The 26,458-nt window shown below is 62.4% G+C and overlaps 1 protein-coding gene and 1 long non-coding RNA gene across 5 annotated transcripts; both read left to right on the plus strand.

The window, feature by feature from the left end:
- The first annotated feature begins 1,168 nt into the window (after positions 1-1,168).
- Positions 1,169-17,299, plus strand: KIAA0513 (KIAA0513 ortholog). 4 transcript variants are annotated; one of them, XM_067004324.1, is made up of 13 exons: positions 1,169-1,283; positions 8,505-8,945; positions 9,332-9,431; positions 9,529-9,602; positions 9,735-9,805; positions 10,105-10,312; positions 10,747-10,787; positions 11,257-11,335; positions 11,624-11,701; positions 12,573-12,602; positions 14,790-14,870; positions 15,187-15,281; positions 15,373-17,299. In XM_067004324.1, the coding sequence occupies exons 2-13, from the start codon at positions 8,617-8,619 to the stop codon at positions 15,420-15,422; spliced, it is 1,236 nt and encodes a 411-aa protein (XP_066860425.1). In that variant the 5' UTR covers positions 1,169-1,283; positions 8,505-8,616; the 3' UTR covers positions 15,423-17,299. The 4 variants fall into 4 exon arrangements, with proteins under 4 accessions (XP_066860425.1, XP_066860423.1, XP_066860424.1 ...); XM_067004322.1 differs by lacking the exon at positions 1,169-1,283 and adding an exon at positions 2,704-2,861; XM_067004323.1 differs by lacking the exon at positions 1,169-1,283 and adding an exon at positions 4,312-4,499.
- A 6,912-nt stretch (positions 17,300-24,211) lies between these two features.
- On the plus strand, positions 24,212-26,042 carry LOC136791779 (uncharacterized). Its single transcript, XR_010834398.1, has 2 exons — positions 24,212-24,763; positions 25,168-26,042. It is a non-coding gene; the product is annotated as an uncharacterized lncRNA (long non-coding RNA).
- The last annotated feature ends 416 nt before the right edge of the window (positions 26,043-26,458 follow it).

A 26,458-nucleotide genomic window follows, 5' to 3' on the forward strand; every position in this document is an offset into this window, starting at 1 on the left:
GGCTCCGGCACCGATTGCTGCCTCCAAAGGCTGTGTTTATGAGTTCCTCGCTGGGCTGTTACCCGCCGTGTGACAGAGCTCCGCGCGAGCCGCCCGGCCGCTGCTGGCTGTTGTCACTGGAGCAGAGATGAGAGCCGCCAACGGGCTTCAGGAGCGCACCAGCCAGGCGGCTTTGGGGGCGCCGTGCAAAACGACATCGGTTTGCATCAGTGTGGTGCGTGTGAAGAAATCGTCACCCTGAAAGCTGGACACGGGGCTCGAAAGGTGGCTGCTGTCCCTGTCCCCATCCCGTCCCAACGCAGAGGGCTGCAGGAGCTCGAGGCGAAGCCTCCTTTCTTGGCTCCTGGAGTTAATTTAATTGCTGTTCTCTCTTCTTGGTTATAGTGCTCGTGAGTTTGGAAGCTCTTAATGCAGAACAATTAGGGATGCAGTTCCCTGCGGATGGAGCAATTTCCTGTTTTGCTTTTTTTTTTTTTTTTTGTTCTGTATCCAAAACCAGAGGCCTGTCTGCATCTTGCGCCGAAGCCAGGGCCTCCTGAGCTCCTCTGAGACGGGAAACGCAGACGAAAAAGCGAGCACGTTTTCGCAGAAACGGCGCATCAGAGATCCCACGCTCGTGGGTGCTTGCACTCAGAGCTCAGCTGAGCTTTGTTTGCTGGGAAATATCAAAGTGCGATAAAAAAAAATAAGCCTGTCGGCAGCCCTCTCCACTGCGTTGCCGGCATCGAACCGCCTTGGTCACCTTCCCCTCGGTGCTGCGGCTGCCAGCGGTGTCCAGAGGGACACGCGGTGCCCGTGGCGTGCCCAAACACCCCCGGGGGCTTTGCAGCCAGCTCCCGGGGAGCCACCCTGCCTCCCGCCCAGCCCCGTGACGCCGCGGCTCGGGGAGCTGAGCTGGCGCTCGCCGCCGCCGCGACCTTTGCGCTCTGCGCTCCCGCGGGGAGCAAAAGGAGCAAAAGCTTTCGCCGGGCGCGAAAGCCGTGCTCCTGCGTTTCGTGTTGGAAGCGGCCGGGCTTTACGAATCGCTCTGCCTGCTCCCCCCTGCCGTGGCACAACTTTTCGGCGCTCTGCAGGTGACGGGGAGGCTGTGGGGTGATTGCAACGCCTCCGCCCCGCCTCGCGTGCACCTGGCGTGGCGCTGAGCCCTTCCGACCCACGTGCTGCAGCAGGTGCTCGGGAGCTGAGGGGACCCCGGGGGGGCTCGTGGGGGCTTTTTCCTCTGTAAAGAAGGCAGCGGTGAGGACGGCGTGTCGCTGGCAGCCCGCTGCCGGTTCCACGTGGAGGTAAGTGGCGATGCGGTCGTGCCCCTTGCAGCCTCTGGGAGGTCTCAGGGGGGCTGAGCACCCCCGAAGCAAGCAGCGTGGAGCTCCGCTGGCTGCTGCTTTGTGCTGAACTGCAGGGGCTGCAGGCACGTTGCTGTGTTTTTGGGCTTCTTCCACATCCAGAATCCCAGCTGTGATCACCGGGCAAGTGGGAGGTCAGCGCAGGCCTTGTCCCCTCCATCTTTTGCGCTTTGTCTAGACGAGACGGAGAAAAACCCTGTGTTTAAACGCACACAAGTGCCAGCAGAGGAAAACATGCAGCGATGAAAGAAATAAGGTCTTCCACCTGGCAGGGACCCGCAGCACCTTCCAGCTCTCTCAGAGTTGGTACCAACCGCTGATTTCCATCCCCACGCCGGGCAGGTTCAGCAGAGGAGCAGAGCGTGCCGAGGTACCTGCATTTCCCCAGCCCCGTGCGAGCAGCAGGAAGCTGCGGTGACCTCCCCACGGGTGATTCACCCAGGAATAAGGAAACGAGAGGGATTTCCCAAGCGCTGTGCAAACAGGGGCGTTCAGCACGGGAGGGTCCGGCTTACCGCCACCCGCAGAGATTGGATTAGGAGGGATTTGCAGAGGGCCAGCCTGGCAGGATGGCTTGCTTGGGTGTTCAGCAGCCGTGTCACAACCACGCGGGGGGTTATACGACGTCTGTTGGGTTTTGTGGTGCCGGGTTCGCAGGGACCCGCAGTGACAGCACCTCCTGGAGGTGCTCCTGGGCTGGGGACAGAGGGGACGGAGCCACCGCGGTGCGGCGGGGCCTTGGGAGGGTGCCGAGGGAAAGGACACGGGTGTGTTAGAGAAACCTGGCGGCCTCCTCGCCCTGCAAATCCGAAGCAAATCCCTTAGCCCATGAAGTCTTGGGAGGTGAGATTAAAGCGGGGCTCGGATGGCCGCGCAGTGCTGTGGGTCGTTCTCCATGCAAGCTCGTTTCTTGCCGCGCTGCGCTGTCCCGCGCCACGAGCTTTTGATGTGCTCGGCTGCAGCTGGACGCAGGCACGGCCACGTATAAGGGGCTGCCCCTCTTCCATGGGGCTCGGCTCACAGCCTGGGGGCAGCCCTGGCTCCATGGTGCAGGGCTTTTTGGGGTTTTTGTGGAGCCCGCTGGCAGCACAGATGCTATCGGGGCCAGCACGCAGCCCGGGGCTCGCAGCGCTCCTCCCTGCGCTTGCTCCGTCCCCGTTGTTCCCTGCGGCAGGATTTTGCATCACATCCTCCTGCCCCCGAAACCTTGGCTCCTTTCCGGAGCTGTCACCGCCTTCCCCCTGCGTTTTGTGCCATTCGCTCGAGGCCAGGCAGCGGAGATTGCCCAACGGTCCCTTCCACCAAATAAAGAGGTGCTTCCCCTTCGCTCCGCTCCGGTTCCACCTCTGCCCCGCTGCAGGTGCCGGGGAGCCCTGGGGTGATGCGAGCGGGGCTCTTACGCCGCCCGCCTGCTGCCGGAGCCTTGCCGTGCCGTGATCCGCTGGGGAAGGAAACTAGGGCGCTTGTGTGCGGCAGACACAGCCGCCTCCGGAGCCTTATTCTGCGAAGAAAAAGGGGGTGAGGTGATGCGCCGCCACCTAAACCCGTGGGCAGAGCGGTGCTGGGGGCGCCGGGCTGGGGGCTGGTGTGTCCCATGGGTGCTGAGGCTGGGAGTCAAGGGCAAGGCAAGCCGAGGGCGGCAGCAGCAGCACCAGGGCTCGAAGCTGTGCTTTAGGCACCGGGCACCCACGTGGAAACCGAACCGGCGCGAGGCCGGCTGCAAACCCAACCCCCGGCGTCCCGTTCTATAAAAATTGGGGAGCCGGGACGTGTTTTTACACGTCGCTTGCGATTTCCGAAGGCAGAGTTAATTATAATCATCGCCCTCAGCGGACCGCCAATTAGCGATGCTCTCGGCTCTCCGCTGAGCTCCGGATTTTGTCACGGCCGCGTGGTTTCCGCCGCGGGCGCGCTGATCCTTATTTTCCTGCCCACGGGGGATGCTCTGGGGCAGGAGTAGGAGCAGGGGCTCTGCTTTGGGGTTGGGTGGGCGTGATATAGGAGCGGGGGGGACAAGCAGGAGCCTGGATGCCCCCCTGGTACGGGGGGGGGGGGGCTTCCAGCTGCCCCTCATTGCTTGTGGGTGGGCAGTGCTGGAGGAGCTGGGGGGCCAGAGCCCCCCCAAAGCAGGGGACACTTTAAGTCTGTTCAGGCAGGTGGCAGGGTCCCTGTGGGAGGGCTGAGAAGGTTCAGGGGTGTGGGGGGTCACCCCCCCTCTCCCCCCCACATGGCTGTTTGCACCTCTTTGCATTGAAGACTCCCCCCCCCCCACTGTGAGCACCCCAAAATTGCCACCCGGGCACGTAACGCCCCACCAGGGACACCCCTCCCAAGGGTCCCACATCACCCGTTCCCTGTCCCCCACCTCTCACCGGGGTTTTTCCTCGCACGGTGCTCGGGGCAGGTGCCAGGAGGGGTCGGGGGCAGCGGGGCTGCGTCACTGAGCGTGGGCAGGGGGAGGCACGGGGGGGACCCCAACCCCACAGGGCTCCAGCCTCGCTGCGCATGCTGCTCTCCCCCAGTTCCCCCCCCTCCTTTTCTCCCCCTGACTCCAATTTTTAATTTTTATTTTTTTTTCCCCGGAGCAGCTCCTCTGGGGAGGAGCAAAACAGGCAACTCACAGTCCTCAGGGGGGGCTCGAGCGACGTGGGGGGGGGCTTAAAAAACAGCTGAAGGTGATGGAAAGGGTTGGGAAATCCCTCTTCGATGGGGAGGAATTTGTATTTATACGCTCAACATTTCGGATAGCTGCACGCACGGACAGGCTGGGGAGGGGGGGAGCAGCGTTGGGGGGGGGGGGGGGGGGTCCTGTTCGTGGGGTGCCCACCGCAAGGCACGGGGAGGGGGCCGGGGCGGCTCTCGGGGAGCCGTGAACCGTGGCGAAATTGCACAATGGGCTCTTCCTCCCTTCCTTCCTTCCTCTTCCTCCCAGCCGGCGCCGCAGCAGCTGCTGCGCGCTGTGTGCGTGCCTGCGTGGGCGGCCGGGGGGGGGGTGGCAATGGGGACAGGGACGGGGACGGGGACGAGGCGTGCGTGAGCCACGCAGGGAGGGACCACTTGGCCCCCGCGCCGTCCCCGCGTCGTGCCCGCTGCCCAACGTGCCCACCACGCCGATGGTGCTGACCCCGGGCGATGTGACGCTGCTCCTGGGCGCAGGTAAAGCGATGGGGGGGGGGGGGGGGGTGAGGCTGAGAACTGGGGGGGCAGCTCTGCCGAGACCCCCCCCCCTGCAAAGACAGGCCTCGGCTGGGTGGCACAGCGGGGGTTTGATCCATCCTCTTCCTCCATCGCACGCTGGGAGGTGATGGACGGGTTTCTCGCGGCCTCGCTGCGAGCTCTGCCCATTGCTTGGGTGCTCGGGGGGGGCAGCACCAATCCCCCCCCCCCCGGCTCCGTCAGCACAAGGCTTTGGCCGTGCTGCCGTGCGTCCCGCACCAAAAACCCGACGTCTCCTCGGGAACAGGGGCAGAGCGTGCTCGAGGTTGGGGGGGGGGGGAAACCCTCCCCTGCCATTTGGAGGGCTCCTGGCTAAAATAGACCCCGGCCCCCCTGGGGCTCCGGGGGGGGGAATTGTGCCGGGTGAGCGGATGAAAATGGGGGTTGTGGGGTGGATGGCTCCGTTTCGGGGCTCCCTGGGGTGTGCGCACGGAGGGGAGGGGGCGCGCTGGGTGCCCCTTTCGCAGGGCTGCTCCAGAGACCTTTAGTTCTCCTCCGAAGGATCAGCTCCCCGGGGAGCTGCCGCCTGGTGCCTGGAGGCAGCGGGGGTGAGCGGGGAATTTGGGGGGGGGGGGGGGGGTCCTCGCTGGGCCCCGAGTGCAGCTCGGGGTCCCAGGCTGAGCGAGGAGGCTTTGGGGAGCGACCCGCAGCAGGGACCCCAGCAAAGGGGCTGGGCAAAGAGCCCGGACAGCACAGGGCGCTGAGCGAGGACACGGCAGGATTAAGCCCTGATAAAACCAGCCCGTGTCCTTGCTGCCGGCGCGGGGAGCCGAGCTCGGGGTGGGGGGGTTTGGGCTCCCGTCATGCCCAGGTTTGTTTAAGCGGGGGGGGTCTGCGTGTTGAAATATTCCCGGGGACGCTTTCGGAGGAGGTGCGGGTGCGAGACCCCCCCAGATTTATGGCATTGGCAGGGCATTTGCGGTGTGCTTGGGGCTGCGGGGTGGGGGTGAGCGGGGTTGAACAGGACCGACCAGTTCCCAGGAGGAAACGGGACGTTCCCTTGCAGCGCTGGGAGTTTTCCTTGGCAGGAGCGAAGCTTTTTGGCCACCGTGCCTTTGCGCAGCCCAGCTGGGACACCCGGCTCCGGGACACCCTGTCCTGGGACACCCTGGTGCAGGACATCCCCCCTGGGACACCCCACTCCTGGACACCCCTCTCCAGCTGCCAGCCGGGTTTGGGATGTGCTGCAGGGGGCAGGCGGGACCGGCACGGGTCCCCGATGGGCTGCAGCATGGAAAAGTGCCAGGGCTGAGCACTGCCAAAAAAATTTCCTCGTGTCTTTCCTCTTCCCCGGGCAGCATCCCCGGTGCGGGGTGCAGGTGGGCTGGAGGTCCCCAGGGGCTTCCCGAGCCCGGTCACTGCGCTTTTGGGAGCAGAGGACCGCAGGAATATGCACCCCCTGTAGCTCCAAGAGGACAGGCAGAGGTTTCTCATTTTAATTACAGTATTTAATGGAAGTTTCCCACTCGGAGCACAGGCTCTTGTCCACGGGAGAGCCTCACTCCCCTGGTGTGAGCGCCGGCAGCCCTGACAGATCTGCCCCAATGGGTAACAGCTGAGCATCGCTCGGTGAGGATTTGGGGTTGGTTTTCTCTCTCCTCGTGTGTCATTTCATCAAGCTTTGCGGGGGGGGTGAAGGAATTTGGCTGCAAACCTAGGCTGGGTGGTCCCGGCCAGGAAGGATGCGCTGGGACCAGGCTGTGCGGTGGGGAGCGGGGACCCGGTGCGGTGCGAAATGTCACAAAGCTTTCGAGAGGCGTGGGCGAGAAGTCACGAGCCTTTAACCTTTTTAAAATTCAGGACAAGTTCAGCGCAGCGATGAGTTTGTTAAAGCCTCGGTTAAAGTGCCAGCAGCCCGTTCCAGCTCCAGCACCGACGATTTTCGCTGCTGCCTCCCTCCCGTTCCAACTCCCCTGCCTCTTGCAGCCAGAGCCACGCATTAACCTCCCCTGCTTAAATGCTCCAACGTCTGCTCGCACTGGCAAGCCCAGATCTCTCGGGAAAGCTCCTCCTTTTCCTTCTCCTCCAGAAATCTAGCTGAGCAGATAGCGCCTTGGGATGGCTCCTGGCACCCAGATACACGTTTCTCAGATGAAGGACAACTCGTGGAGCTGCCTTTCTACGCACGCCTCCGGCCGACTCTCTTGGTTGCAGCATTCCCTGGCTGCTGTGCCCTGGGGGGGGGAGATGCAGATTAAACGTGTGCCAGCTGCCCCTGGGGAATAGAGATGTGCTGGAAGATGCTTGTTGGGAAGGAAGGCTGCGGTCTACCTTGTCTGCCTGGTCGAGCTTGGTGAGCAAAGAGCCCGGGGGCTGCAGGAGCTGGGTGATGCCGAAGCTCCTTGTGTGGTAGCAATGCTCCCGAGCAGCCCCAAGGCCCCTTTTTATCCCTTCTGCTCCCAGGATCAAAGCGGCAGTGGCTTTTTAGGAGGGCGAGGCCCCGGGCTGTGTGCGGGCAGTGGTGGGAGCTGGGGATTTGGTCCCTATTTCGGCTGTTCTCCTCCTGGATCTGTTGTGTGGGGCAGTGGCAGCGCTGCACAGCGGGTACGGGGCTGCCTTTGGGCTCCTTTGGCTTCTGGAGCTCCTCTGGGCTCTGTGCTGGGGGGGCTGGGAGAAGCGGGATGGGCACCCAGCACCTTAAAGCACCTTTTGCGCCCTTCGTTCGGTGGCAGTGTTTAATCGCGGGCTGCTGAGTGCGTGGTTAAACCCTTTTGGATGTCCTCAAGCAGAGAGCAGCTCCCGTCCTGGGCAGGTTTCTGCTGAGCTTGTAATGCTGCAGATACCCACTGTGAGTCCTGGGGTCCTGCTCAGACTGCACCCCAAATTCTGTCTGCTGGAGGGTCACGGTCTGTGCGTGATGAGGACGTGCAGGATGCCAGAAAAAAAAAAAAAAGTCAAGGTGTTTTAGAGGAAAAGCAAGCTCCTGGGAGCTGGCGCAGGGTCCGGGCGGTGGCAGCGATGCCACCCGCCTGCTGCACACCCCCGGCAGGGCTTGGGGACATCCCTCTGCCTCTCCTGGGCACCGGCACGGCCTGGGTGGTGCCTGGGGGAAGAGCAAGGTGCAGTGATGGAAGGAGGCACGCGCAGCACCGTGGTGTCCATCCTGGTGTGCTCCCAGCCACGGCACAGCCTGGGGAGGCTGGGGACGAGCTGGTGGCTGCCAGCGCTGTGGCTCGGCACCTCTGAGCCCCAAAAGAAGGCTCTGGACGACCTCTCGAGGAGGTCTCGGCTCCATCTGTGCAGAAAGGACTTTGCGGATGCCCTGGGAGGCCGGGCTGGGGGAGGATGGATGAAGCAGGCAAGCGGCCAGCTGGGCTTTTTTGGCAGTGCCTGCTGCACTGCAGCCTCCCGGATGCTCTGCTGCCCCGGACGGACGATGCTCCCGGTGGTTTGCTGTCTGCAGCAGTGTCCTTGCAGCTCGTCCTGGGTCCTGGGGCATGGGGACACCGGTGCCAATGTCAGGGAGGGCTGGAGAGCAGGGATTTGGGTTCTCCTGGCCCCAGGGGCCGGTAGCAGAGACTGTGCCCAGCATCTCCTCGACCAAAAGGGGCTGTGAAGAGGGGGACGTTTCTGCAGGGATGAGGCTGCGGGGATGATGATGAGCGTGTTTGCTGGCTGCTGGCTTGTGCCGGCCCGGTTTCACCCATCAGGCAGGGAGATGTCACATCCCAGAAGTGACACACAGAGCTCAGGCTCACATTGCCTCTTTTCTGGGCTAAAGGATGAAAAACGCTCTTGAAGGGTGCAGAGAGCACGTGAGCACCGTGCGGGCTTGCTTATTTATATGGGATGGGGAGCAGCCCCCTCCGTCCACCTGGGGTGTCCCTGTCCTGTCCCTTGCAGCTGCCGATGGGCACCCTGGGGACTTGGGGTCTCCTCTCCCTGCTCCACAGTGGTGGTTCCCTGGGGTCACCCCCTCACTCCTGTCCTTCCCCTGTCTTTCAGATGCCCTGCGGTAACCTGTCCCCATCGGCGATGGCCTCCACACCCCGGTGAGGGCCAAGAGGACGAGCACCCATCCGATCCCCCGAGCACCACGTCCCCCCCCGCGATAGCCATGGACGCCCCCCTGGACGTGCCCGTAGGGAACCTCATCGACTTGGACACCGAAACGCCCGCCCGTGCCCCCTCGGAGCCGACCCCTCCGGATGTCCCCAGCGGCAACGGGCACGTGGGGGACGTGGCCGGGGAGGAGAGCGATGCCACCGAGTCTGCGGACAGCGACAACGACACGGGCGGCTCGCCCACGCGCTGGGGCGGCCGCCGCCGCTCGTCCTCCGCCGAGTCCTTCTCCTCCAGCCAGAGCACCGAGTCGGCCAGGGACGAGGCGACGGCCGAGCGCCGGGACTTCATGCGGCATTACGTGGAGAAAATCTTCTCCGGGGGGTGAGGGAGAGGGGGAAAAAGCCCCCGGGTCCCCTCGCCGCGGCTCGGCGCGTCGGGAGGGATGGAGCCAACCGAGCGTGACGAGCAGCAGTGGTGCTTGGCTTTGCTTGGGGGCTGAGCGCCTGTCTCTGCGGCTCAGTTTCTGCTCTGGCTGCCATCGGTTTTCCCGTCTCCCTCCCCCTTTTGGCTTGCCTCCTGCCAGGGAGGAAGAAAAGAGCAGCGTGACCGGGAGGATGGCAAAACGGATGCGCCCCGCGCCATTCCCTTGAGTCAGGACACTGCCGAGAGGGGTGCTGGGCGGGAGCTGAGCCATCAGCTGCCGTGCAGGGGACGCCAGGCACACCCTCAGCTTTAATGCCTTTTATCCCCCGCTTTTTCTGTTTCAGGGAGGATCTGGACCAGGAGGAGAAGGCCAGGTTTGGGGAGCTGTGCAGCGGCGAGAACGGGAAGGGCAGGGAATGGTTCGCCAGATACGTGAGCGCCCAGGTAAGGGGGAGGCTTTCTGCCCACCTCCCTGCGGCGGGGGCTCGGGGGGGGGGGCTGAAGCTGCCCGTGCCAAACCCAACCCTGCTTGTGCCTGCAGCGCTGCAACTCCAAGTGCGTGTCGGAGCAGACCTTCTACCGCCTCATGCAGTCTTTCGCCCTCGTGCTCTTTGAGTAAGTCACGGGGGGGGGTTGGCTTCATTGTGCTCCCCCCCCCCCGCACCCCGAGATCAGAGCCAGCAAGCACGAGGCTGCTTTGGGTGCCATCGCCGGGCATCGTCCTTAAACCCCCCCCCTTCATTTCAGGTGCCACCAGATGGATGACTTCAGCCCCGCCAAGAACCTCATGACCATGTGCTTCACCTACTTCTACATCGGTAAGGGGCACCCGCGACCACGGGTGCTGCTTGTGCAGGTGGCCAAGTGCTTTGGGTGCGGGTGCCGGGCCTGCTGTCTGCGTGGGAAGGGTGGCGGGTGGGCTCCGCGGCTTGGTTCCCCCCTGGCTGGCTCCGATCCCGATCAGAAAAGCGCCCCCGTGGCCCCAGAGCCGTGCAGACCTCGCTGGGCTGGGTTCTCGTTGCTTCTCGCCGAGGGTATTCATTTTGGGGGGGGGGTCTCCAGGTGCTCCCCAAGCCTGGGGGACGTGGAGGCTGAGCCCCGGTGGCGTTGCCCCCAGGGAAGACCCACGCGCTGCCCCTGGAGGCCAAGGAGAAGCCCACGGGCAGCATCGACTCGTACCTGAGGTCGGCCAACAGCTGGCTGGCCGAGAAGAAGGACATCGCCGAGAGGCTGCTGAAGAACACCTCGGCCAGGACGGAGAACGTCAAGGGCTTCTTCGGGGGCCTGGAGACCAAGCTGAAGGGTCCTGCGGCCAGGAAGAGCGAGTGGGTACCGCGAGGGCGGGCAGGGGCCGAGGCGTGCGCCCGTGGGGCGTAGGGACGGGGGAGATGGGAGATACAAACCCGAGGTGGGGTTGTAGTGGCCACGGGGAGATGGTTCGTGGCCCGGTCCCGTCGATTTGTACGGTGATCGCTGGGCACCTCGTGGCCTGGGAGTCCTGTGTCCTCGTGGGGAAGGGGGTACATGGGTGCTGGAGGCGGTGCCACTGCTTTTGGGGTCTCCTGCATTGCCTGGGTGCGGGGTCCGGCTGGGACGGACACCAAAATCTCCCTTTTCTGGCCCCAGGGATGGTGGCAGGGGTGCAGGGGTCTTCCAAACCAGGGGGCTTCCGAACCGGGGGGCTTCCCCTGCCAAGGGTCTGGGGCTCTGCTCCTCCGGCTCCTTTTCTTGGGGGTTGACGCCGGTTTCTGTGCCGCAGCGAGGGGGAGGACAGACCGAAGGAGAGGCTGAAGAAGACGGGTGAGTGGAGCTGGAGCTGCTGAATGGTAACGGCACCCCCGGGGAAGGAGCAGGGGTCGGAAGCTGTGGGGTGGGGAGAGGCAGCAGGGAGGACGGAGCTGCCTGTCCTAGAGGAGTGCTCCAAAGGGGCCGTCTCAGCTCGTGGGTTTGGAGCAAAGACAGCTCCCGTCCCGCAGGGGCGTCTGGTGGCACCTTGTGGCACCAGGTCGTGGAGGTTTGGGCACCCCTGAGCTCGCTTCTGGTGCTGCGCGCCACCGAACGGGCGGTCCTGTCCCCCGAGCGTCCTCCTGGGACAGCCGTGCCCTGCATCAGAGCTAACGCCTGCCCCAAAGCGCGGCCGAGGGCTGAGTGCTCGGCTCACAAACCTTGCCATCGGACACCGAGGGGGGGGACACACGAGTGTGTTTTTTTGTGTGGTGGGAAGGGGGGCATCACCCGGGCCTCGGGGTGTGACTGCGTGTCCCCACAGTTTCCGTGCAGAGCCCGGAGGAGGAGAAGAAAGGGGAGAAGATCTACCTGTACATGCACCTCAAGCAGCAGCCCATCTGGTAAAGCTGGGGCCAGCTGGCTCGTGCCTGGGTTTGCCCGCTTGCCCGCACGATGCACGGGGTGGCAGCACGGGTGGGAGATGGGGCAGCACAGCTCCCGCCTTTTGCGGCAGCAAAACGTCCCCCCTGCACCCGACGGCTTGTGAAACAGCACGGGTTTCCCCCAAAACGGGCCAAATTCGCCAGACTCATTTCATCATCTCCCAGCCCCTGGCATGGGAAGGGGCGGGGGGAAAGGGGGGGGGAGATGGGGGGTGGCCCCCACTGACGCCTCGTCCCTCCCCGCAGGCACAACCTGCGCTTCTGGAACGCCGCCTTCTTCGACGCCGTGCACTGCGAGCGCAGGAAGCGCTCCCCCACCACCAGGTAGGACCCAGCCCCCCCCCAAAAAAAACCTCCTAAGGATGGGGAACGGGGAGGTTTTCCCGCTCGTTTTGCATCCTTTTTCCCCAAAGGAAGCCCTAGAGGTGTGCGCAGGTAGCCCAGCCAGGGTGGTTCAGCCTGCCGTGGCTTGGTCTGCCAGCAGATCCTGTGCCAGGGGAGGGGACGCCCCAGTCCCCAGTGTCCCCTGGGGGGCCGTGGACGTGCTGGTGGCTGTGCAGGGGGCAGGCGTCGAGCACCCAGCGTTTTGGCAGCCCCTTTCCGAGCAGTGAAGGCAGACCACGGAGCAGCCAGCCCCCCCCCTGCATCCTGCCCCCAGCCCCGACCATGAGAACCCCTCGGGATGCTCGGCCGGCTCCGTCTCCTCTCTCTCCTTTTATTGCTTTCCTTCTCCAAGCCGACCAGAAAAAAAAAGAAGCTGCTGAGCAGCGACGCAGCCGTAAGCGCGTTTGCTCTGATTAAAGCCCCAAATTAGCGGCAGCAAACGTCTCGCGAGGACACGCGCCGCCGGCAGGACCGGGGCTGGGGGCTGAGCCCCCGGGGGGCTGGCATCCCGCAGGCTGGGTTCGAAACGCCAGGTCTGGTGCTTGGCCACGGCACGGGACCGCAGGGCGCTCGGCGGTGGCTTCGTGGCCGTGTCCTCCCCTGCAGGAGGAGTTTTCTCCCCTCGGGAGGGAGGGCAGGGGACGGGGGGAAGGCGACAGCACTAAACTCCTCTTTTTTCTCTCTCTTTTCCCTCCCTCCGCCTCTAACGACCTCTCTTCGTCTGTTCTTCTCCCCTTTTCCCTCCCACCATCTCTCTTGCATGATCTGTAACACGCGCCTTTTGTCGGCCCCGTTTCTGCTGCCGCTCCAGAGGGGACGCTGGGGAGGAAGAGGAGAAGAGGTGCGTGCCCGCCCGCATTTCTTCCTCGTTTTGCCTTCACCCCAAAACCCCCCCCCCCAGCCTGATTGCTTTCTCCTTAACGCCGCTTTTTAAAAAGAAACCCGGCCCGATTCGAGCTGTGCCGCCGCAGCCGGTCACGGTGGCAAGGGGGTGCTGAGCTGCTGGGGACCCGGGGAGCTGCCACGGGAAGGGAGCTGTGTCCCGGGCAGGTTTGGGGCATGAAGTGGGGAAAATCATCCCCCTGTGTGGGGAAATCACCCCCCTCTGCTGCCCTTGCTGCTTGCTGCTGCCTTGTGCAGTGCCTCCATCGGAGCTGCTGCTCTGGGGAGCGGAGGTGGTGCTGCCTCCGTGTCCTGCTCCTGGGGTAGGAAGAGCATTGGAGTGGGAAGATCTGGTCTTTTTTTAATGCACGATTATGCTGCCATCCCCCTATAAAAAGAAAACTACAAGCGGAGGCTGCACGTTGCTATCACAAGCGCATCCTCCCGGCTGCAAAGCTCGGAACCGGTCCATGGGTGCTGGGTTCGGGGTGTCTGGAGCATCTGACCCCAAAGCAAACAGCTCCGAGCCATGGCAGCACCGGGAGGGTGAGGGCAGGGAATCGTCCACGTGCCTAAGGTGTGCACCAGGAGCCGGATAACTCCGATTTTGCTTGGATGAAGTGCGGGGTGCCGCGGTGCCGCTGGGGGTGAGCGAGGCCGAGCCGTGCCAGCCCCGCTGGGTGCGAGCCCAGGGCGCATCCCGAGGGTCTCCTGGCCAGGAGCTGGGAGGGGGCAGCCCCCGAGGGTGCTGAGAGGCTTCCCTGGGCCAGCACAGCAAAACAAAAAAACAAAAAAAATGTAAAAAGGCAGGAAAAAAAGTTACAGACCTTCTTCTTCTGTAACTGGGCCAGTGAGATCTATGAAGTTCCACTGCCAGATCTCAAAGCCCCTTCATTTGATTCTTCCGCTTTCTTGTCAGCCTCCAGAGCTGGATTTTATTTTTTATTCTTTATTTGCTATTGTTAGCTTTATCTCGGAGAAATTACTTTAAAAAAAAAGTCCTTTAAAACATCTCATATACGCTTCCAGAGCCGTCCCAATACACGGCTCAGCCCCCGTGACCAAAGGCTCTGCTCAGCAGCTTTCTGAGGCCGGAGCTGGGCTGGCTTCGGCGGCAGGCTCCCCTCTGGGCTCAGCCCGGTGAAGCTCTCATCCTTTTCCAGTTTCAGCATGAAAATTTCACTCGGTCTGACCTATCCCTCTCCCCGGGGCCATTCCCACCTGGCAGAACCTCGGTCCCGCTCGGCGTGCGCTCCTGCTCGGTCCACTCCTGCTCTTCTCCTCCTCCTCCTCCTCCTCCTCCTCCTCCTCCACATATATATATATTTCTTCTGCCTGTCCCTGTTTCTCCTTGCCTTTTCTCTTTTCCCTGGCTGTGGCCTCGCCTGACTTCTCGGAAGGGGGCTGGCTTCACCCTGGAGCTGGGCTTTCCCCAGTGCGCATGCACTGAGCTGTGCCTGGCACCGCCTGAGCACCGCCGCGGTGCCGCTGCTGCCCTGCTCGGCATGACTTCCTTCCCAGAGCCCCGCCAGCGGGACACCTTCCTTAAAAAAAAAAAACCCTTTTCTTTAAGGAGATGATGCTCCGGGTGCGTTTGCCAGGGGGTGCGGCGGAGCTGGGGCATCCTCGAGGGCGGTGCTGCGATTCGGGGACCTGGCTTCGGCTGCTGAACGGGGATGGGATGGGGAGGGGTACGAGGGGTATGGGAACCCTCCCGCACCGCTGGAGAGGGGGGGTATGTTTGGGGAGAAGCTTGCTGGGGGCTCTGGGAGCTGGAAACCCCACGGCACTGGGGGGAGAGGTGCTGCAGGTGGGGATGCTCCAGCAGAGCCCCACTGGGATGGCGTCCCCGAGAGCTGCAAGCCCGCTGCTCACCCTCCCTCCCCAAAATGAAGGCACCAAGGGTGCGATGTGAGCTCGGTGCTGGAGAGGCCGTGCTATTTCCTGGCTGTCCCAGGGTGTCTCTCATTTTGCCCCAAGTTAACAGGTTGGATGGAGGTGTGCGCACCTGAGCCCGTACAGCACGGGGCGTGCTCCGGCAGCCAGAGGGACCGGTGGTGTCCCCCCTGTCCCCGGTGGCCCGGGGAGGGGGATGCAGGGGGGGTCCGGGGGGGTCGGTGGTGCCAAACGGGCTCGTGCCTTGCAGGGAGAAGTGGTGCCACATGACGCAGGAGGAGCGGGACGACAGCCTGCGCTTCAACGAGAACATCACCTTCGGGCAGCTGGGGTGAGCGGGGCTCGGGGACTGCTGGTCCTGCGGTGCCGTGGGTCCTTGCCGAGGGTGGTGGGACACCGTCCCCCGCCAGGGACATCCCGTGTGGTGGGGAAATGGGCAGAGCATCCCCAGTGCTCCTTCCTGGGACCTGTTCCTACCCCTTACATTGTAAATCTGAGCATCGCAGCACCCCAGCGTGCTGCCCCGGGCAGGGGTCCCGCAGCCGAGCATCATCTGGCACCTGGCACCCGGGGAGGAAGAGGAGGGTGGGGGAGGGAGGAAGGGCAGCCTGGCCCTGCCCTCGCCGAGCATCTCTGCCCTTCCTCAGCACCTTCATCCACAACATGCTGGCGTTCGGCCTCAGCAAGAAGCTCTGCAGCGACTTCCTCAAGAAGCAGGCGACGATCGGCAACTTGGACGAAGGTAGGGGTGGGATGAGGGGGGGGGGGGCAGCCTTCAGCCTCGCTGGGATGCTTCAGCACCGTCCCAGCACCGCTTTCCCTCTCCTCCCCAGAGCAATACAAGCTGCTCAGCGACCACATCGAGCAGATGGCCACCGAGTAGCCGCCCGGCCGGCACGGCACAGCGGCAGCGAGACGGTGGCTGGAGCAGCTGGGGAGAGAAACGTGCCCCGAACGAAGCCGGGCTGCTCGAGGCTCGCGCACGCGCACACAGAGCTGCCCCCAACCTGCATGACCACCCGCCAAAACCTTAGAGCTGCGCCGCGGGCAGCCCGTAGAAGTAGGAGCCAAACAGCCCCCGTCCCTCGCCGGAGCCTCCCGCGTCTGTTTTCAGAGCAGGCGGACCCAGAAGTAGGTTTTGTCGGGTAAAAACAAGCGAACGAACAGAGAAACAATCAAACGAAACCTAAAAAAAAAAAAAAAAAAAAAAAAAAACCACAAGAGAGAAAGCAAGATGAAAAAGAGAGCAACTGCCGCAGCCCCGCTGTACCTGGGGGCTTTGCGGGGGCTGTGTTGCTGCGTCCTCAGCCCCCTGCGAAACGCTGCTTGGGGGCTTCAGTGTTCGTAACAGTGGGGTCTGGAGCAAAACGCTGTGGGGTGTGGAGCTGCTGAATGCATTTGCTGCTCGATGCCTTCACGAGGCTGGCATGGATGGCGGAAAATCCAGAGGAAACAAGGCTGCAAGCCTCCTGCATCCCCCCGCAGCGAGGCACCAGGTTGGCAGCACTTGGTTTCAGGGGCTGTTAAAGGAAATGGGGGAAGTTTGGGCACTTGAGGGGCTGTTGTCCAGGGATTTGGGGGTGCGGGGCGCGGCAGGAGGGTCTGCTGCGGGTGGGCAGCAGGTCGTGCTGCCTTGTGCAGTGGGCTGGCACCGGTGACTTCCCTCGCTGTGTAAGGCTCCATGGGAGACGTGGGGAAACTTTTCCTGGGGGAAACCGCCCCGCAGTCCCTGTACGGCTTTGTGCGTGGAGAGGAAACAGCATTTGTGCCACGCCACCAGCCTCCATCCGCAGGACACCACCATGGCCTCGGGCGGGAGCGCAGGGCGAGGGGGCAGCGGCGCTCGGTGTCGGGCTGTTTGGGAGGACGCAAGCAGGAGCTGGGGGGGTTCCCTGTAGGGTTTTTCAGCACACATTTGCTGCGTTTGCTTTTCCCTTCACCCCGCTGTGACCTCCAACATGGGGCAGCCGAGGGCTTGTGGCGTCTCCCCAAGGGCTTGAGCCAACAGCCCTGCATCGGCCGCGCCTCGCCGCCCGCTGCTCCCCCGGCCCCTTCCCTTCCCAATCACGCCCGGAATAGCCCTTGGGACCGCCGCACCCCAAACAGCCCCGTCCAAACACGTCTCCTGCTCTGCTCCGGTGACTGCAGCTGCCTGGTATGCAGCCCGTCAGGTTCTGCCCAGCGCCTCCTTGGCACGGCTGCTGCGGGCAGGCCGGGGACGCGGCGACAGCGCCGCTTCGCTCCGGGGGTCCGGCGCTTGCGGTCGCCCCCCAAAGCTGTCCTCAAACTGGGGGGGGGGGGGTCCCATGGGAACGGGTTTCAAGGGGCTGTTGGTGCAGGTTTCCCCGTGATGTGTCCTGCAGGAGCAGGGTTTTTCCCCGTAGCCCTGTGTCTCCGGTGGCGTTTCCTTGCTCTCACCCGGGCTGCAGCGAGGGGGCTGCGGTTTGATTTTCTCTGCTGGGAGTTTGGAGCTCCGGCACCCGTAATTATGGGGCTGGGCTCTGCTCCGTGCTGGGTCTAAGGCAGGATCAGTCCCAGCACCGCTTTCCCTGGCTTGCTGGCCGTCCCCAGCCCCAGGACCTGGGCAGGGCTCCCCAGAAGGGTGTATATAGGGTGATCGCTGCCCCAGGGTTTGCACTTTGCGTCTGATGGAGAGGAGAGGTGGGGGCGCGGCTCCACTCGGGTCTCCCCTCAGTCCCGCTGCGTTTATTTTTTTTTTTCCGATGTAAAAAAAAAAACAAAGTTCAGCAGTGAAAAATATATTATTTGCATGTGTATTTTTCTAATAAATAAATGAAATATCCCCCCCTCCCCCCACCAAGCCCATAAACCTGTCAAGATCCCCTCGTTCCGGGATGCCTGCAGGCTCTGCGTTTATTGATTTAACCGAGACATTTCAAGGCTGGGTGCGGAGTGAGGTGATGTCCTTAAACCCATCCCGACTGGGACTGCGTGAAAAACAATGGGGTGAGAGGGAAACTGGGATAAATTGCCCCAAACGACCCTTGCTCAGCCGTGTGCTTTAATCCCCCGGCTCCTCTCCCCGCTGCCTGCGCATCCGCACGGTCCCGGCTGCCTTCCCCAGCTCGGCCCCCTCCGGCTTCTCCCTTTTGATGACCCAAAAGGTCATTTTCTCTTTTTTAATAGAGAAAAATTGACGCACCTTTTCAGGCACCGTTAGCGTTTGCCCCGCAGCCAGCTAGGCGCACGGAGGAGATTGGATTTTTATTTCCTTCTCCCCTTCGCGCTCAATCTCTGCCAGTCGCCGCTGATCTGGCGCAGGAGCTGGGATCCTGCTGGGGCCTCGGGGCGTTTGATTTCGCTGTATTTAAAAATCAATTACTCAGCATTATCTCATTAAAGAAAAAAGAAGATCCCTTTGATGAACGAGCTGGGGCACCCTCCAGCCTGAGCTAGGAGCCCACGTCCCCCCGGGTCTCCGTACGGCCACGCTGACCGCTCCCAGCCCCGCGGTGCTTTCTGCTCCCTTGGTGGCCACAGCAGGGTGTCACGGGCACGTTTCTCTCCTGGGAGCACTCGTGGGGGCTCGTTTGGCCCCAGACCCTGCGGAAATGGGGCGGTCGGGTGGGCACTGAATGCAGCCCCCAGGTCACCGTGGTGTGGGGTCCCATCGCTGCTGAGCACGTGGGTTTGGGAGCAAAAGGCACAAACCCGTCTGTGTAGCAGCAGGCAATAGTTAGAAGGGAAAGAACCACAAACAGCTTTTATTTTTTGTTAAATTACCCTCCCTGGACCGTGCCACGCAGAGAGGGGAAGCCCACCAGCTCTGCAGCCCTCTCTGAGTTGTTTTATTTGCGGTTTTCCTTGGGAAAACATGGGCGCGGGCTGATTCTGGGGAAAAGCCGAGGCCGTGGCGTGGCCTGTGACAGCTTCTGCTTCTGCTCTCCCCGAAATCGCTTATCGCCTTGCCACGGCATGGGAAAGGAGGGGTTTTTCCCCCAGCCCTTGCGCTGTTTGCTCAGTGTGGGTGCACCCCAGCACCTCCCGGCTGCTGTTTTTGCTGGCTGGGTGCTGGCCGCGCTTGCACGGCGCTGTAGGGAACCGATAGGGAAAACAAGGGGCAGCTGCTGCGGGTGGGTCCCTGTGCAGGATGGCTCTTGGCTGGGCTAAAACTGCCCTCGTTTGGAACCCCTGGAGGTGGGGAAGGTCAGCCGTGAGCGGGGGGCTGCCCGGGGGGAGCAGCAGCACGGCAGGAAGGTGCCAGCACCATGGGCACTGCGCGCCTCTGCACCTCCGTCCCCTGCAGCAGATTAACTTTGGCTTTTGGAAGCTGATGCACTTCTCGAATGACAACCCCCGTCTACCAAACCCCAGAGTTTGCAGTGGGCCGGTGGCCGCTCTGCTCTGGGCCCAGCAAAGGGGGGGCTCAGCCCCATCTCCTTGCCTGCGGGGATTAAAATGATGCTTGCTTCCTGGGCCCTGGGGTTTTTAGCTTTTAAAGCTACGAAAAATCTTTCTGTGATAACACCGTCTGGGAGCGATAACTACTCGTAACAGAGGGGATCTGAGATGGGGTTGGCTACGAAAACACCCCCAAGCCGGCTGGATTTATGGCTGATAAATCCCCCCCTTTTCCCACCCATCACAGCCCTTCCAGGCGCTCATCACCGAACAGCAGCGAAGCCGCAGCCGTGATTTGCGCCACAGCACGAGGAGCTGAGGGAGGGGACCCCCTTCTTCCTATAACCCCCCCCCCGGGGATTTACGGACCCCCTTTTGGCTCCGAGGGGCCTTGGGGGGGGGCTGCCGGTGGCCCCCCCACCTGGCCGCCAGCTGCGGGGCTGCCCCGGTTTCGGAGCCCCACCAAGTGTCTGCGGGGGGGAACTGCAGCGCCGGCTGGGCGCCCAGGGGTCCCGGTGCGGGGTACTTGGGCCAAGCAGAGGGCTGACAACACCCCAGGCTCCCCCCCCAAAAAAAAAACAATCCCCGGGGGACGTGGCCCCGTGGGCTCTCACACGGGGGAAAGTCGCAGAGGTGGGCGCGGAGCAGGAGTCCTGCACCCACGCAGCTGCAAGGGGTCCCCATCCGGAGGCAGGGACCCTGCGGTGGCTGGGCCCTGGGGGGGGTCCCTTTGCTTCCCCAGGCCGGGGGTCCTTGTAGACCCAAACAGAAAAGAAGGCATCTCCAGGAGGTGGAGGCCTCTCATCCCGTGGGAGGTGTCTAAGGGCGCGTGGCACACTCACGTCCCACCACTGGTGCACTCCCAGCACTAAAGCATTTGATTTCATCCTTCTCGAAGGGTTCGCAACCGAAACTGGAAGATTCCCATAGAGGAAGATGACTTTTTATTATTGTATATAACAATATTATTATTTTTTATTATTATTTTTTCCTCCCAGGCCCGTTTTACAGCAGCACAGGGACGCAGCTGGGAAGCATCGCAGCTCCTGCTTCGAGGGGGGGGCTCTCGCTCCGCTCTTCCAACCCACTGCTTTTGGGCAAGGTCACTGCAGCTCCTTGCCTTGGCCGACTCATTTTCACGGGGCTTGCGCCTTGCCCATCTCCCCTGGCTTCCCAAAAGCTGCCAGGCTCAGCAGGGAGCAGTCCCTGGGCTCAGCCCAAGTCACCCCTCTGGGAGCAGGGCGGGATGTGCAGCTCCCCAGGGGCTGGATAAAAAGGACAGTCCCTGCCTTCTCCTGCCAGTGACTGCGTGCTTCCCTCCCCGGCTGGAGCCGGTCGAGTGCGATGCTCCAGGAGGTTTCCTCAGCCGGGGGGATATATCCAGGGACACGCTGCAGGGGTCTGGGGGCTTTGTCTGCGGTGGTTGCAGCGCTAGCACGGGATGAGCCCATGGGGCACCTTGCCTCTGGGAAGCTCTCGCAAAGCCCGAAAAACTGAGGGCATGTCCTAGCTGGGAGCACAAGTGGAGATCTCCAGGTGGCTTTCCTTTATAAATAGGGCAGGGCCGTGCTCCCTCTGCTGCTAGCCAGGATCCCCAGGGGCACGTTCATGAGCTTTTCCTACAGCTGCCCGATGAAACGGGACGTTTTCAGGTGTGACCGTGAGACAGAAGCCCCAGGGAGCTGCGTGGGACACGGGGCCTCTCGTGTCACCTCCGCACCAGGGCATCATCTCCATCCTTTGGCTAAACACAGGGAAACTGTTCCTCGTCCTCCTCCTGCCCAGGGCTGGGTGCTTGAGGAGCCCTGCAAATAAACACAGGGCTGTGGCACAAGCAGGAAAGGGATGGCTGTGGGGCTGGCAGCCAGCAAAGCCTCTCCTTCACCGAAGGGAGGCAAAATTGCGCAGCTTTCCTTGGCTGGCCTCTCCTCCAGCACGCTGGCAGGGCTGTCTGTGCTCTTCTTTTATGAGCCACAGGGCGCGAGGGAACTCGAGAGGATCCGGATCCTGACGCAGGCAAGGACAAGGATGCTCGGCTGCGCTAGCAGGGAACTGAGTTTCCCAAGATGACACTGTGGGTTGTTTTTTTTTTGGTTGCTTTCTTTTTTTATTTTTTTTTTCCCCTGTCTGCTGGCAGTGACAGCATATAAAAGCACCCTGAGTAACGCGTGTCTGGTGCAAGCGCGCAGGGCAAAATATTTGACGTGCTGAATAAATGAGCAGGAGGGAGATGTCGGCCACGGGGGGGGCTCTGAGTCACGGCTGTACAAGCGGCGCTGACACCTTCCCTGCAGGCAGCTGCCAAATGTCCCCGTCCCCAGCACAGTGCCCCCACCTCTGCAGGGACGCTTGCACCATCCTGACCCCAGGGACATGATTAATTCCCCAGCACAGGCAGCCAGCTGGGGTGGCCTCGTGGCTGATGGAGAGGAAGGAGATCTGCGAAAATGCTCCTGGGTTGCACCCTGTGGCTCGGCCCCCACCTCCCCTTCATTTCGTGGGGATGCTCAGCCCTGCTCCGGACATCTCCCAGGATGTGCTTATTGCCCAAACAGCCTGGAGGTGCCCTGCAAAGGGCTTCACCTCCCGGCTCTGACTCAGACTTCAAGTAAAAATACCGTGCAATTCCCCCCCCCCCCCCGACATGCAGCTGAAGCTTGTGCCGTGTTTTTCTGGCCGGTTGCTCGCGGTCGCTCGGGTGGAAAGCTCGCTCAGGCAGCAGCAGCAGAGCATTTAAGCAGAGCGCCGTGGCTTTTCCTGCCCGTCCCTTTGCAGCTGCGAGGGAAAACCAGAAGCTCCCGGCCTTTGCTGCTCCAAAGCTCTCATTTCCCGCGGGGTGTGCAGGGGGGGGGGAAGACCCCCAGCTCAGCCTCCGGCACGAAAAGCCCCCGCTTTGGGCACGGCACGGCACGTGTCCCCCTGCGGCAGACCGGGCTGTGTTGGGGACAGGCTGTCCCAGCCTCCTGCTGGCTCTGGTGACACCCGCTGCTTGCGGGGACAGCTTGTGCCAACGAGGACAGAAAGTATTCTGCGATGCGCTTTGCTTTTGCAGCGCGCGCGCGCGTGACTGCGAAACCTTCCTCCCCCCCTCCGCAGCCGAATGCATCCTGAGGTTTGCGGCTACGAAAGCCAACGTGCCTCTTTCTTCTTTTTAATTGCTATAATTTGTCCGGCTCTTGTACCCAGGCAGGAGCGAGGCTCGGCTTTGAGGTCCCCCGGTGGATTTATTTCGGGTTCTGTGCTGCACGGAAAAAAAGAAGCGCCGCAGCCCCGCGCTGCGCCCCGTCCGCGCGCCCCGCACGTGGCTCGTTTCGGAGCCATTGCCGTGCCCCCAGTGAGATTCCTCTCGTGAATAAAGCTGTGTGGGATCAGAGGCGAAAAGCCACAGCCTGGGAAATTTATGCAGAGGAGGGAAGGAGGGAGATTGCTGCTGGCAGGCGAGCGGCGGGGCTGATTGCTCTTCTCGTGCTGGGGCTCGTTAACGGGTGGCTGGATGGAGGGCAGGGTGCGGCGGCACACGAATGGCCTTGGAGCAGGGGCTGCTGCCTCCTGCCCGGGGAGGATGCTTGGGGCTTTTGGGGTGCTTGCCTGGGGCTCCTGCCCGGCCCCAGCACCCTCCCGTGGCAGCCAGGCCCTGCGATGCTTTTCTCTCTCCTGGGGAGGAAGAGGAGCGCGGCCGTGCTCCGCGTGCCGCAGGGGGATGGGGTGAGGCTGCTGCGTAGGCACGGCCTGGAGCAACGAGGTGCAAGGTCAGAGGAAGGAATAGCTGAGGAAAACACCTCTCTTTTCCGTGGGAGAGCCTGAAATCTGAAAGTGCGCAGGGCAGGAAATGCTAAAGGCTGGTCCTTGGCTCGGTACGGGGCTGGGAGCAGAGGGCACGAAGCAGCGCGGATCCTGGGGTGGGATGGGGTGGGATGGGATGGGATGGGATGGGATGGGGTGGGGTGGGACACATTCCCCATCCTGTTCCCCTGCTGCAAGCAATTCCCCAGCTGGGGGAATGTTCCAGGACCTGCCCCGTGTCCAGGCTCCCCACACCCACCCCAGGGTGCCCTGGGGTCCCCACAGCTCTCCAGCACAGGGGACCCCCTCTGGAGCCCCTTGGCTGTTTCTGTGGCACCCCCAAGCTGCGGCTCGCAGCTCGCTGTGTGTGTGCATCCCCGCCATCCCCGTCCCCGGGGTCCTGCCAGCAACCCCCCCCCCCCAGGTGGCCTTGTTTTGCTCGGCAAAGGCGGATGGGAGCCACCATCTTCCGAGCGCCGAGCGTTTTTAATCTCCTGCTCCCGCTCCGTGCAATTAACTCGATTCCCTCCCCTCGTTTCCTGCAGAGGTTTAATTAAAATGCATTGTTCGCCTCGCCAATTATTTGCTCTGTCCCCCGGATAACCTCTGTGCAGCGGCTGGGTTGCTGGTGGTTTTTTTTTTTTTCCGCCCCCCCCTTGTTGCCAGCGAGCTTTCTCCCCGCTCCCCCCTGCAGCCTTTACCTGCCCGCGGCCACCCCGCTCCTGCTGCGGGTGCTGAGCGGGTGCTGGGCACCCCCTCGGCACTGAAGGGGGGGCGAGGAGCAGCGTGCCCCCGAGCAGCTGAAACAACAAGCCCTTGTTGACTTTCCTTTGAGCTCCCCGGCCCTCGGCAGCTGCTGCTCCAGCAGGTGATAATTGAAACCGGGCTCCGACCTGGATGGCGGTGGGGCTGCAGATTTCGCTTGGATTTCGTCCCCCTCCCCCCGGTGGTGTAAAAAAGGCACCGGGGCTCCGCTGCACCCCTTTAGCTCCGAGCCCAAAACGTGGCCGGATCGGGACCAGCAGGGTGCAGCCCCCCCGAGGTGCTGCGAGGTCACCGAGGAAAGGCAAATTATTTCCTCGAGCCCTGCCTTTTGGGGAAGGGGCGCTCAGCTTCCTAAAAACAGTGGGGCCGAAACACCGAGCCGTTCCCGGCCGCGCAGTGCTTCAATATCCAGGCCGAAACACCGAGCTGTTCCCGGCCACGCAGTGCTTGAAGCGGGGCCAAGGCAGCTGCTGCCGGGCGTCCCCCCCCAGCACGGCGCGCAGGTGGCCCCGGCGCTGGGGCTGCAGCCGAAGTTTCCAGGTTTGGGTGAATTTCCTCCTGCTCCGTGTTGTCCCCCCCCCCTCCCGGGGGCTTCCTGAGCCGGGGGGCACCCGGAGCTGCCACAGGGTGAAATCCCAGGGGATGTGGTTTGCTGAGTCCCGGCAGCAATGGGGTCCTCTCCAGCCGGGAAGGGTGCGCGCACCCCTCTGCCCACAGCCCTCTCCGGCTCCCTGCGCCGTGTTATTTCTTGGCATCAGCTCCAGGCGTGAGATTAACGGGGAAAACTCTCACTGTGGGTGTCCGTCTGTCTGTCTGCCACCTGTGATCTGAAAGCCGTGCCGCCGCCATGCAGTTTGGAGCCTTTCGCTCTGCCCAGAACCACCCTCTTACACCCACTTTATTTTGTCCAAAATGATTTGCAGAGTGGCTCTGCACCACCCTGAGCTCCGCCTTGATCCCGTCACGTCCTGGGGAGGGAAGGGCCCGGCTCCAAGTCACGGGAGGGACGTGAAGCCCCACGGTTCTCCTTGTGCTGCTCTCAGACCAAGCACGCAGGCGGTCCCCATGGCCCCACAAAACCCAGAGGGGACTCGGATGGTCCTGCTCCAGCCTGCTCCCCTGTAGGGAATTTCTCACGTGTTTCTGAGAGCCCCTGGTTTTGTTTTTTTCCAGGCTTGAGACCCACACGCCCAGTTGTTCCCGTGTCCGTGTGTGCGCTTTATAATTGGAAGCTCTCGGCTGCGCGCCTCTCCCATGCAAAGCAAAGGCTTGGACGCAGCAGGTGGAGATTGAGCCGCAGTCGTTGCTGCCAGAGTGAGAATTTGAATGAAAATTTAATTTTTCCCCCGCAAAGCGAGGAAGCGGCTTCCCGGGGACGTGGCCACGAGGCCACTGTGACCTGGCCTTGCAGGGGCCAGGAGCAGAGCTGGGGGGGGCTGCAACCCCCCCCTCCCGCTCCCCGAGCCCCCTCCTGCAGCACCCGAGCCCCCTGGGGAGGAGAACGGGTGGGTGCAAGGCGGGAGCCCCTGGTGCTGAGCGATGCTCTGTGCTCAGAGCCACGAACCCTGGAGGGGAAAAATTTCCAAGGAGGAGCTGTGCTGCTGGGTGTGCAGGGGGGCACCGAGCCCCAGAAGGGGCTGGGGGCTTTCGGGGACGTGTGGCCCCGTGGTGGGGGGTTCTCTCTTGCAGAAACGTCCCCCACGGGTTTGATTTTGCAGCCCGTGGATTTCTTTCTGCTGAGCGAAGCCCCCTTGGCTGCGGAGACATCGGGGTGAAGGAGCGGCACGGCTGCAGGAACCGCGTTCCTCTGGTGGATTGTTTTGGTTTGGTTTTAATTGAAAGACAAAAGGTTGTGTGACGGAGGGAGCCCAGCTTCCCTGGAGCTGCGGTGCCCTCATGGGAAGCAGAGAAAGGCAGCGGGGCAGCGGCAGATCCCGACGGCCTCCTGGGCCAGCGTGCTGAGCCCTGGCATGGAGCAGAGCCCATGGACGGGCCCTGATCCTCACCACCATCCCAGCACTCTTAACCCTAATCCCAAACCTAATCCTAACCCTAAACCTAACCCCAGTCCTAACCCTAAACCCAACCCAACCCCAAACCTAACCCTAACCCTAAACCAAACCCTAACACTAACCCGAACATTAACCCTAACCCCAATCCCAACCCCAACCCCAACCCCAGCCCTAACCCCAACTCTAACCTTAACACCAACCCCAACCCCAACCCCAGCCCTAACCCCAACTCTAACCTTAACACCAACCCCAACCCCAACCCCAGCCCTAACCCCAACCCCAACCCTAACCCTAACCCTAATCCCAACCCTTTCCTGGGGAACCCGGGGCAAATCAGGAGCTGCCCTATTTTGTGCCCCAGCAGGGACCGGTGGCAGACTTTGGGGCGATCCCTGCCCCGTCCCATTGCGGGTTGGGTCGCTGCCCCCACGGGGACGGTTTTCCTGAGCGGCCGCCAAGCCCAGGGAGCCGGCCCACCCCGGAGCAGGGGGGCGTCTATTTATGGGCTGAAAAAGGAAAATCGTCCAACTGCCGAAATTGGCAGCGCATCCCCTGACTATAATAAACAGCTTCCCTTCCAAGGTCCCTGGCTATTTTCTCTCTGTTTTGGCTTGGATAGGAAGATTTATTTTGTTTGCTGCTGGGGTTTTTTTTTTTTCTTCCTTCTTTGGAGGCATTTAAAGAAGACAAAACCCCCAATCCCATGCTAGGTTTGTGTCCCCGAGTCGGTGGAGGCACCAGTGCCACCCACGCTTGCTGCACCCCTTGAAATCGGGCATTTTCAGGTGGATTCAAAGCCCACCGCAGACCTGCAGGACTCACGGTGCTGCTCAGGGCTCAGAGGACGTGTACCTCCAGGGGAACCTCGATATTTTATAGACAATAAATCCCAAACAAAGAGAAAAAAAAACAAACAGGCCTCTGCAAAGAGTTTTTCTGGCTGTGAGGAAGGAGGGCGCGTGCTCCAGGCAGCCCTTTTCCTTCCCCACCTCCCTTG

The sequence above is a fragment of the Anser cygnoides genome, chromosome 12, assembly GCF_040182565.1.
Source record: "Anser cygnoides isolate HZ-2024a breed goose chromosome 12, Taihu_goose_T2T_genome, whole genome shotgun sequence".
Lineage (NCBI taxonomy): Eukaryota > Metazoa > Chordata > Aves > Anseriformes > Anatidae > Anser > Anser cygnoides.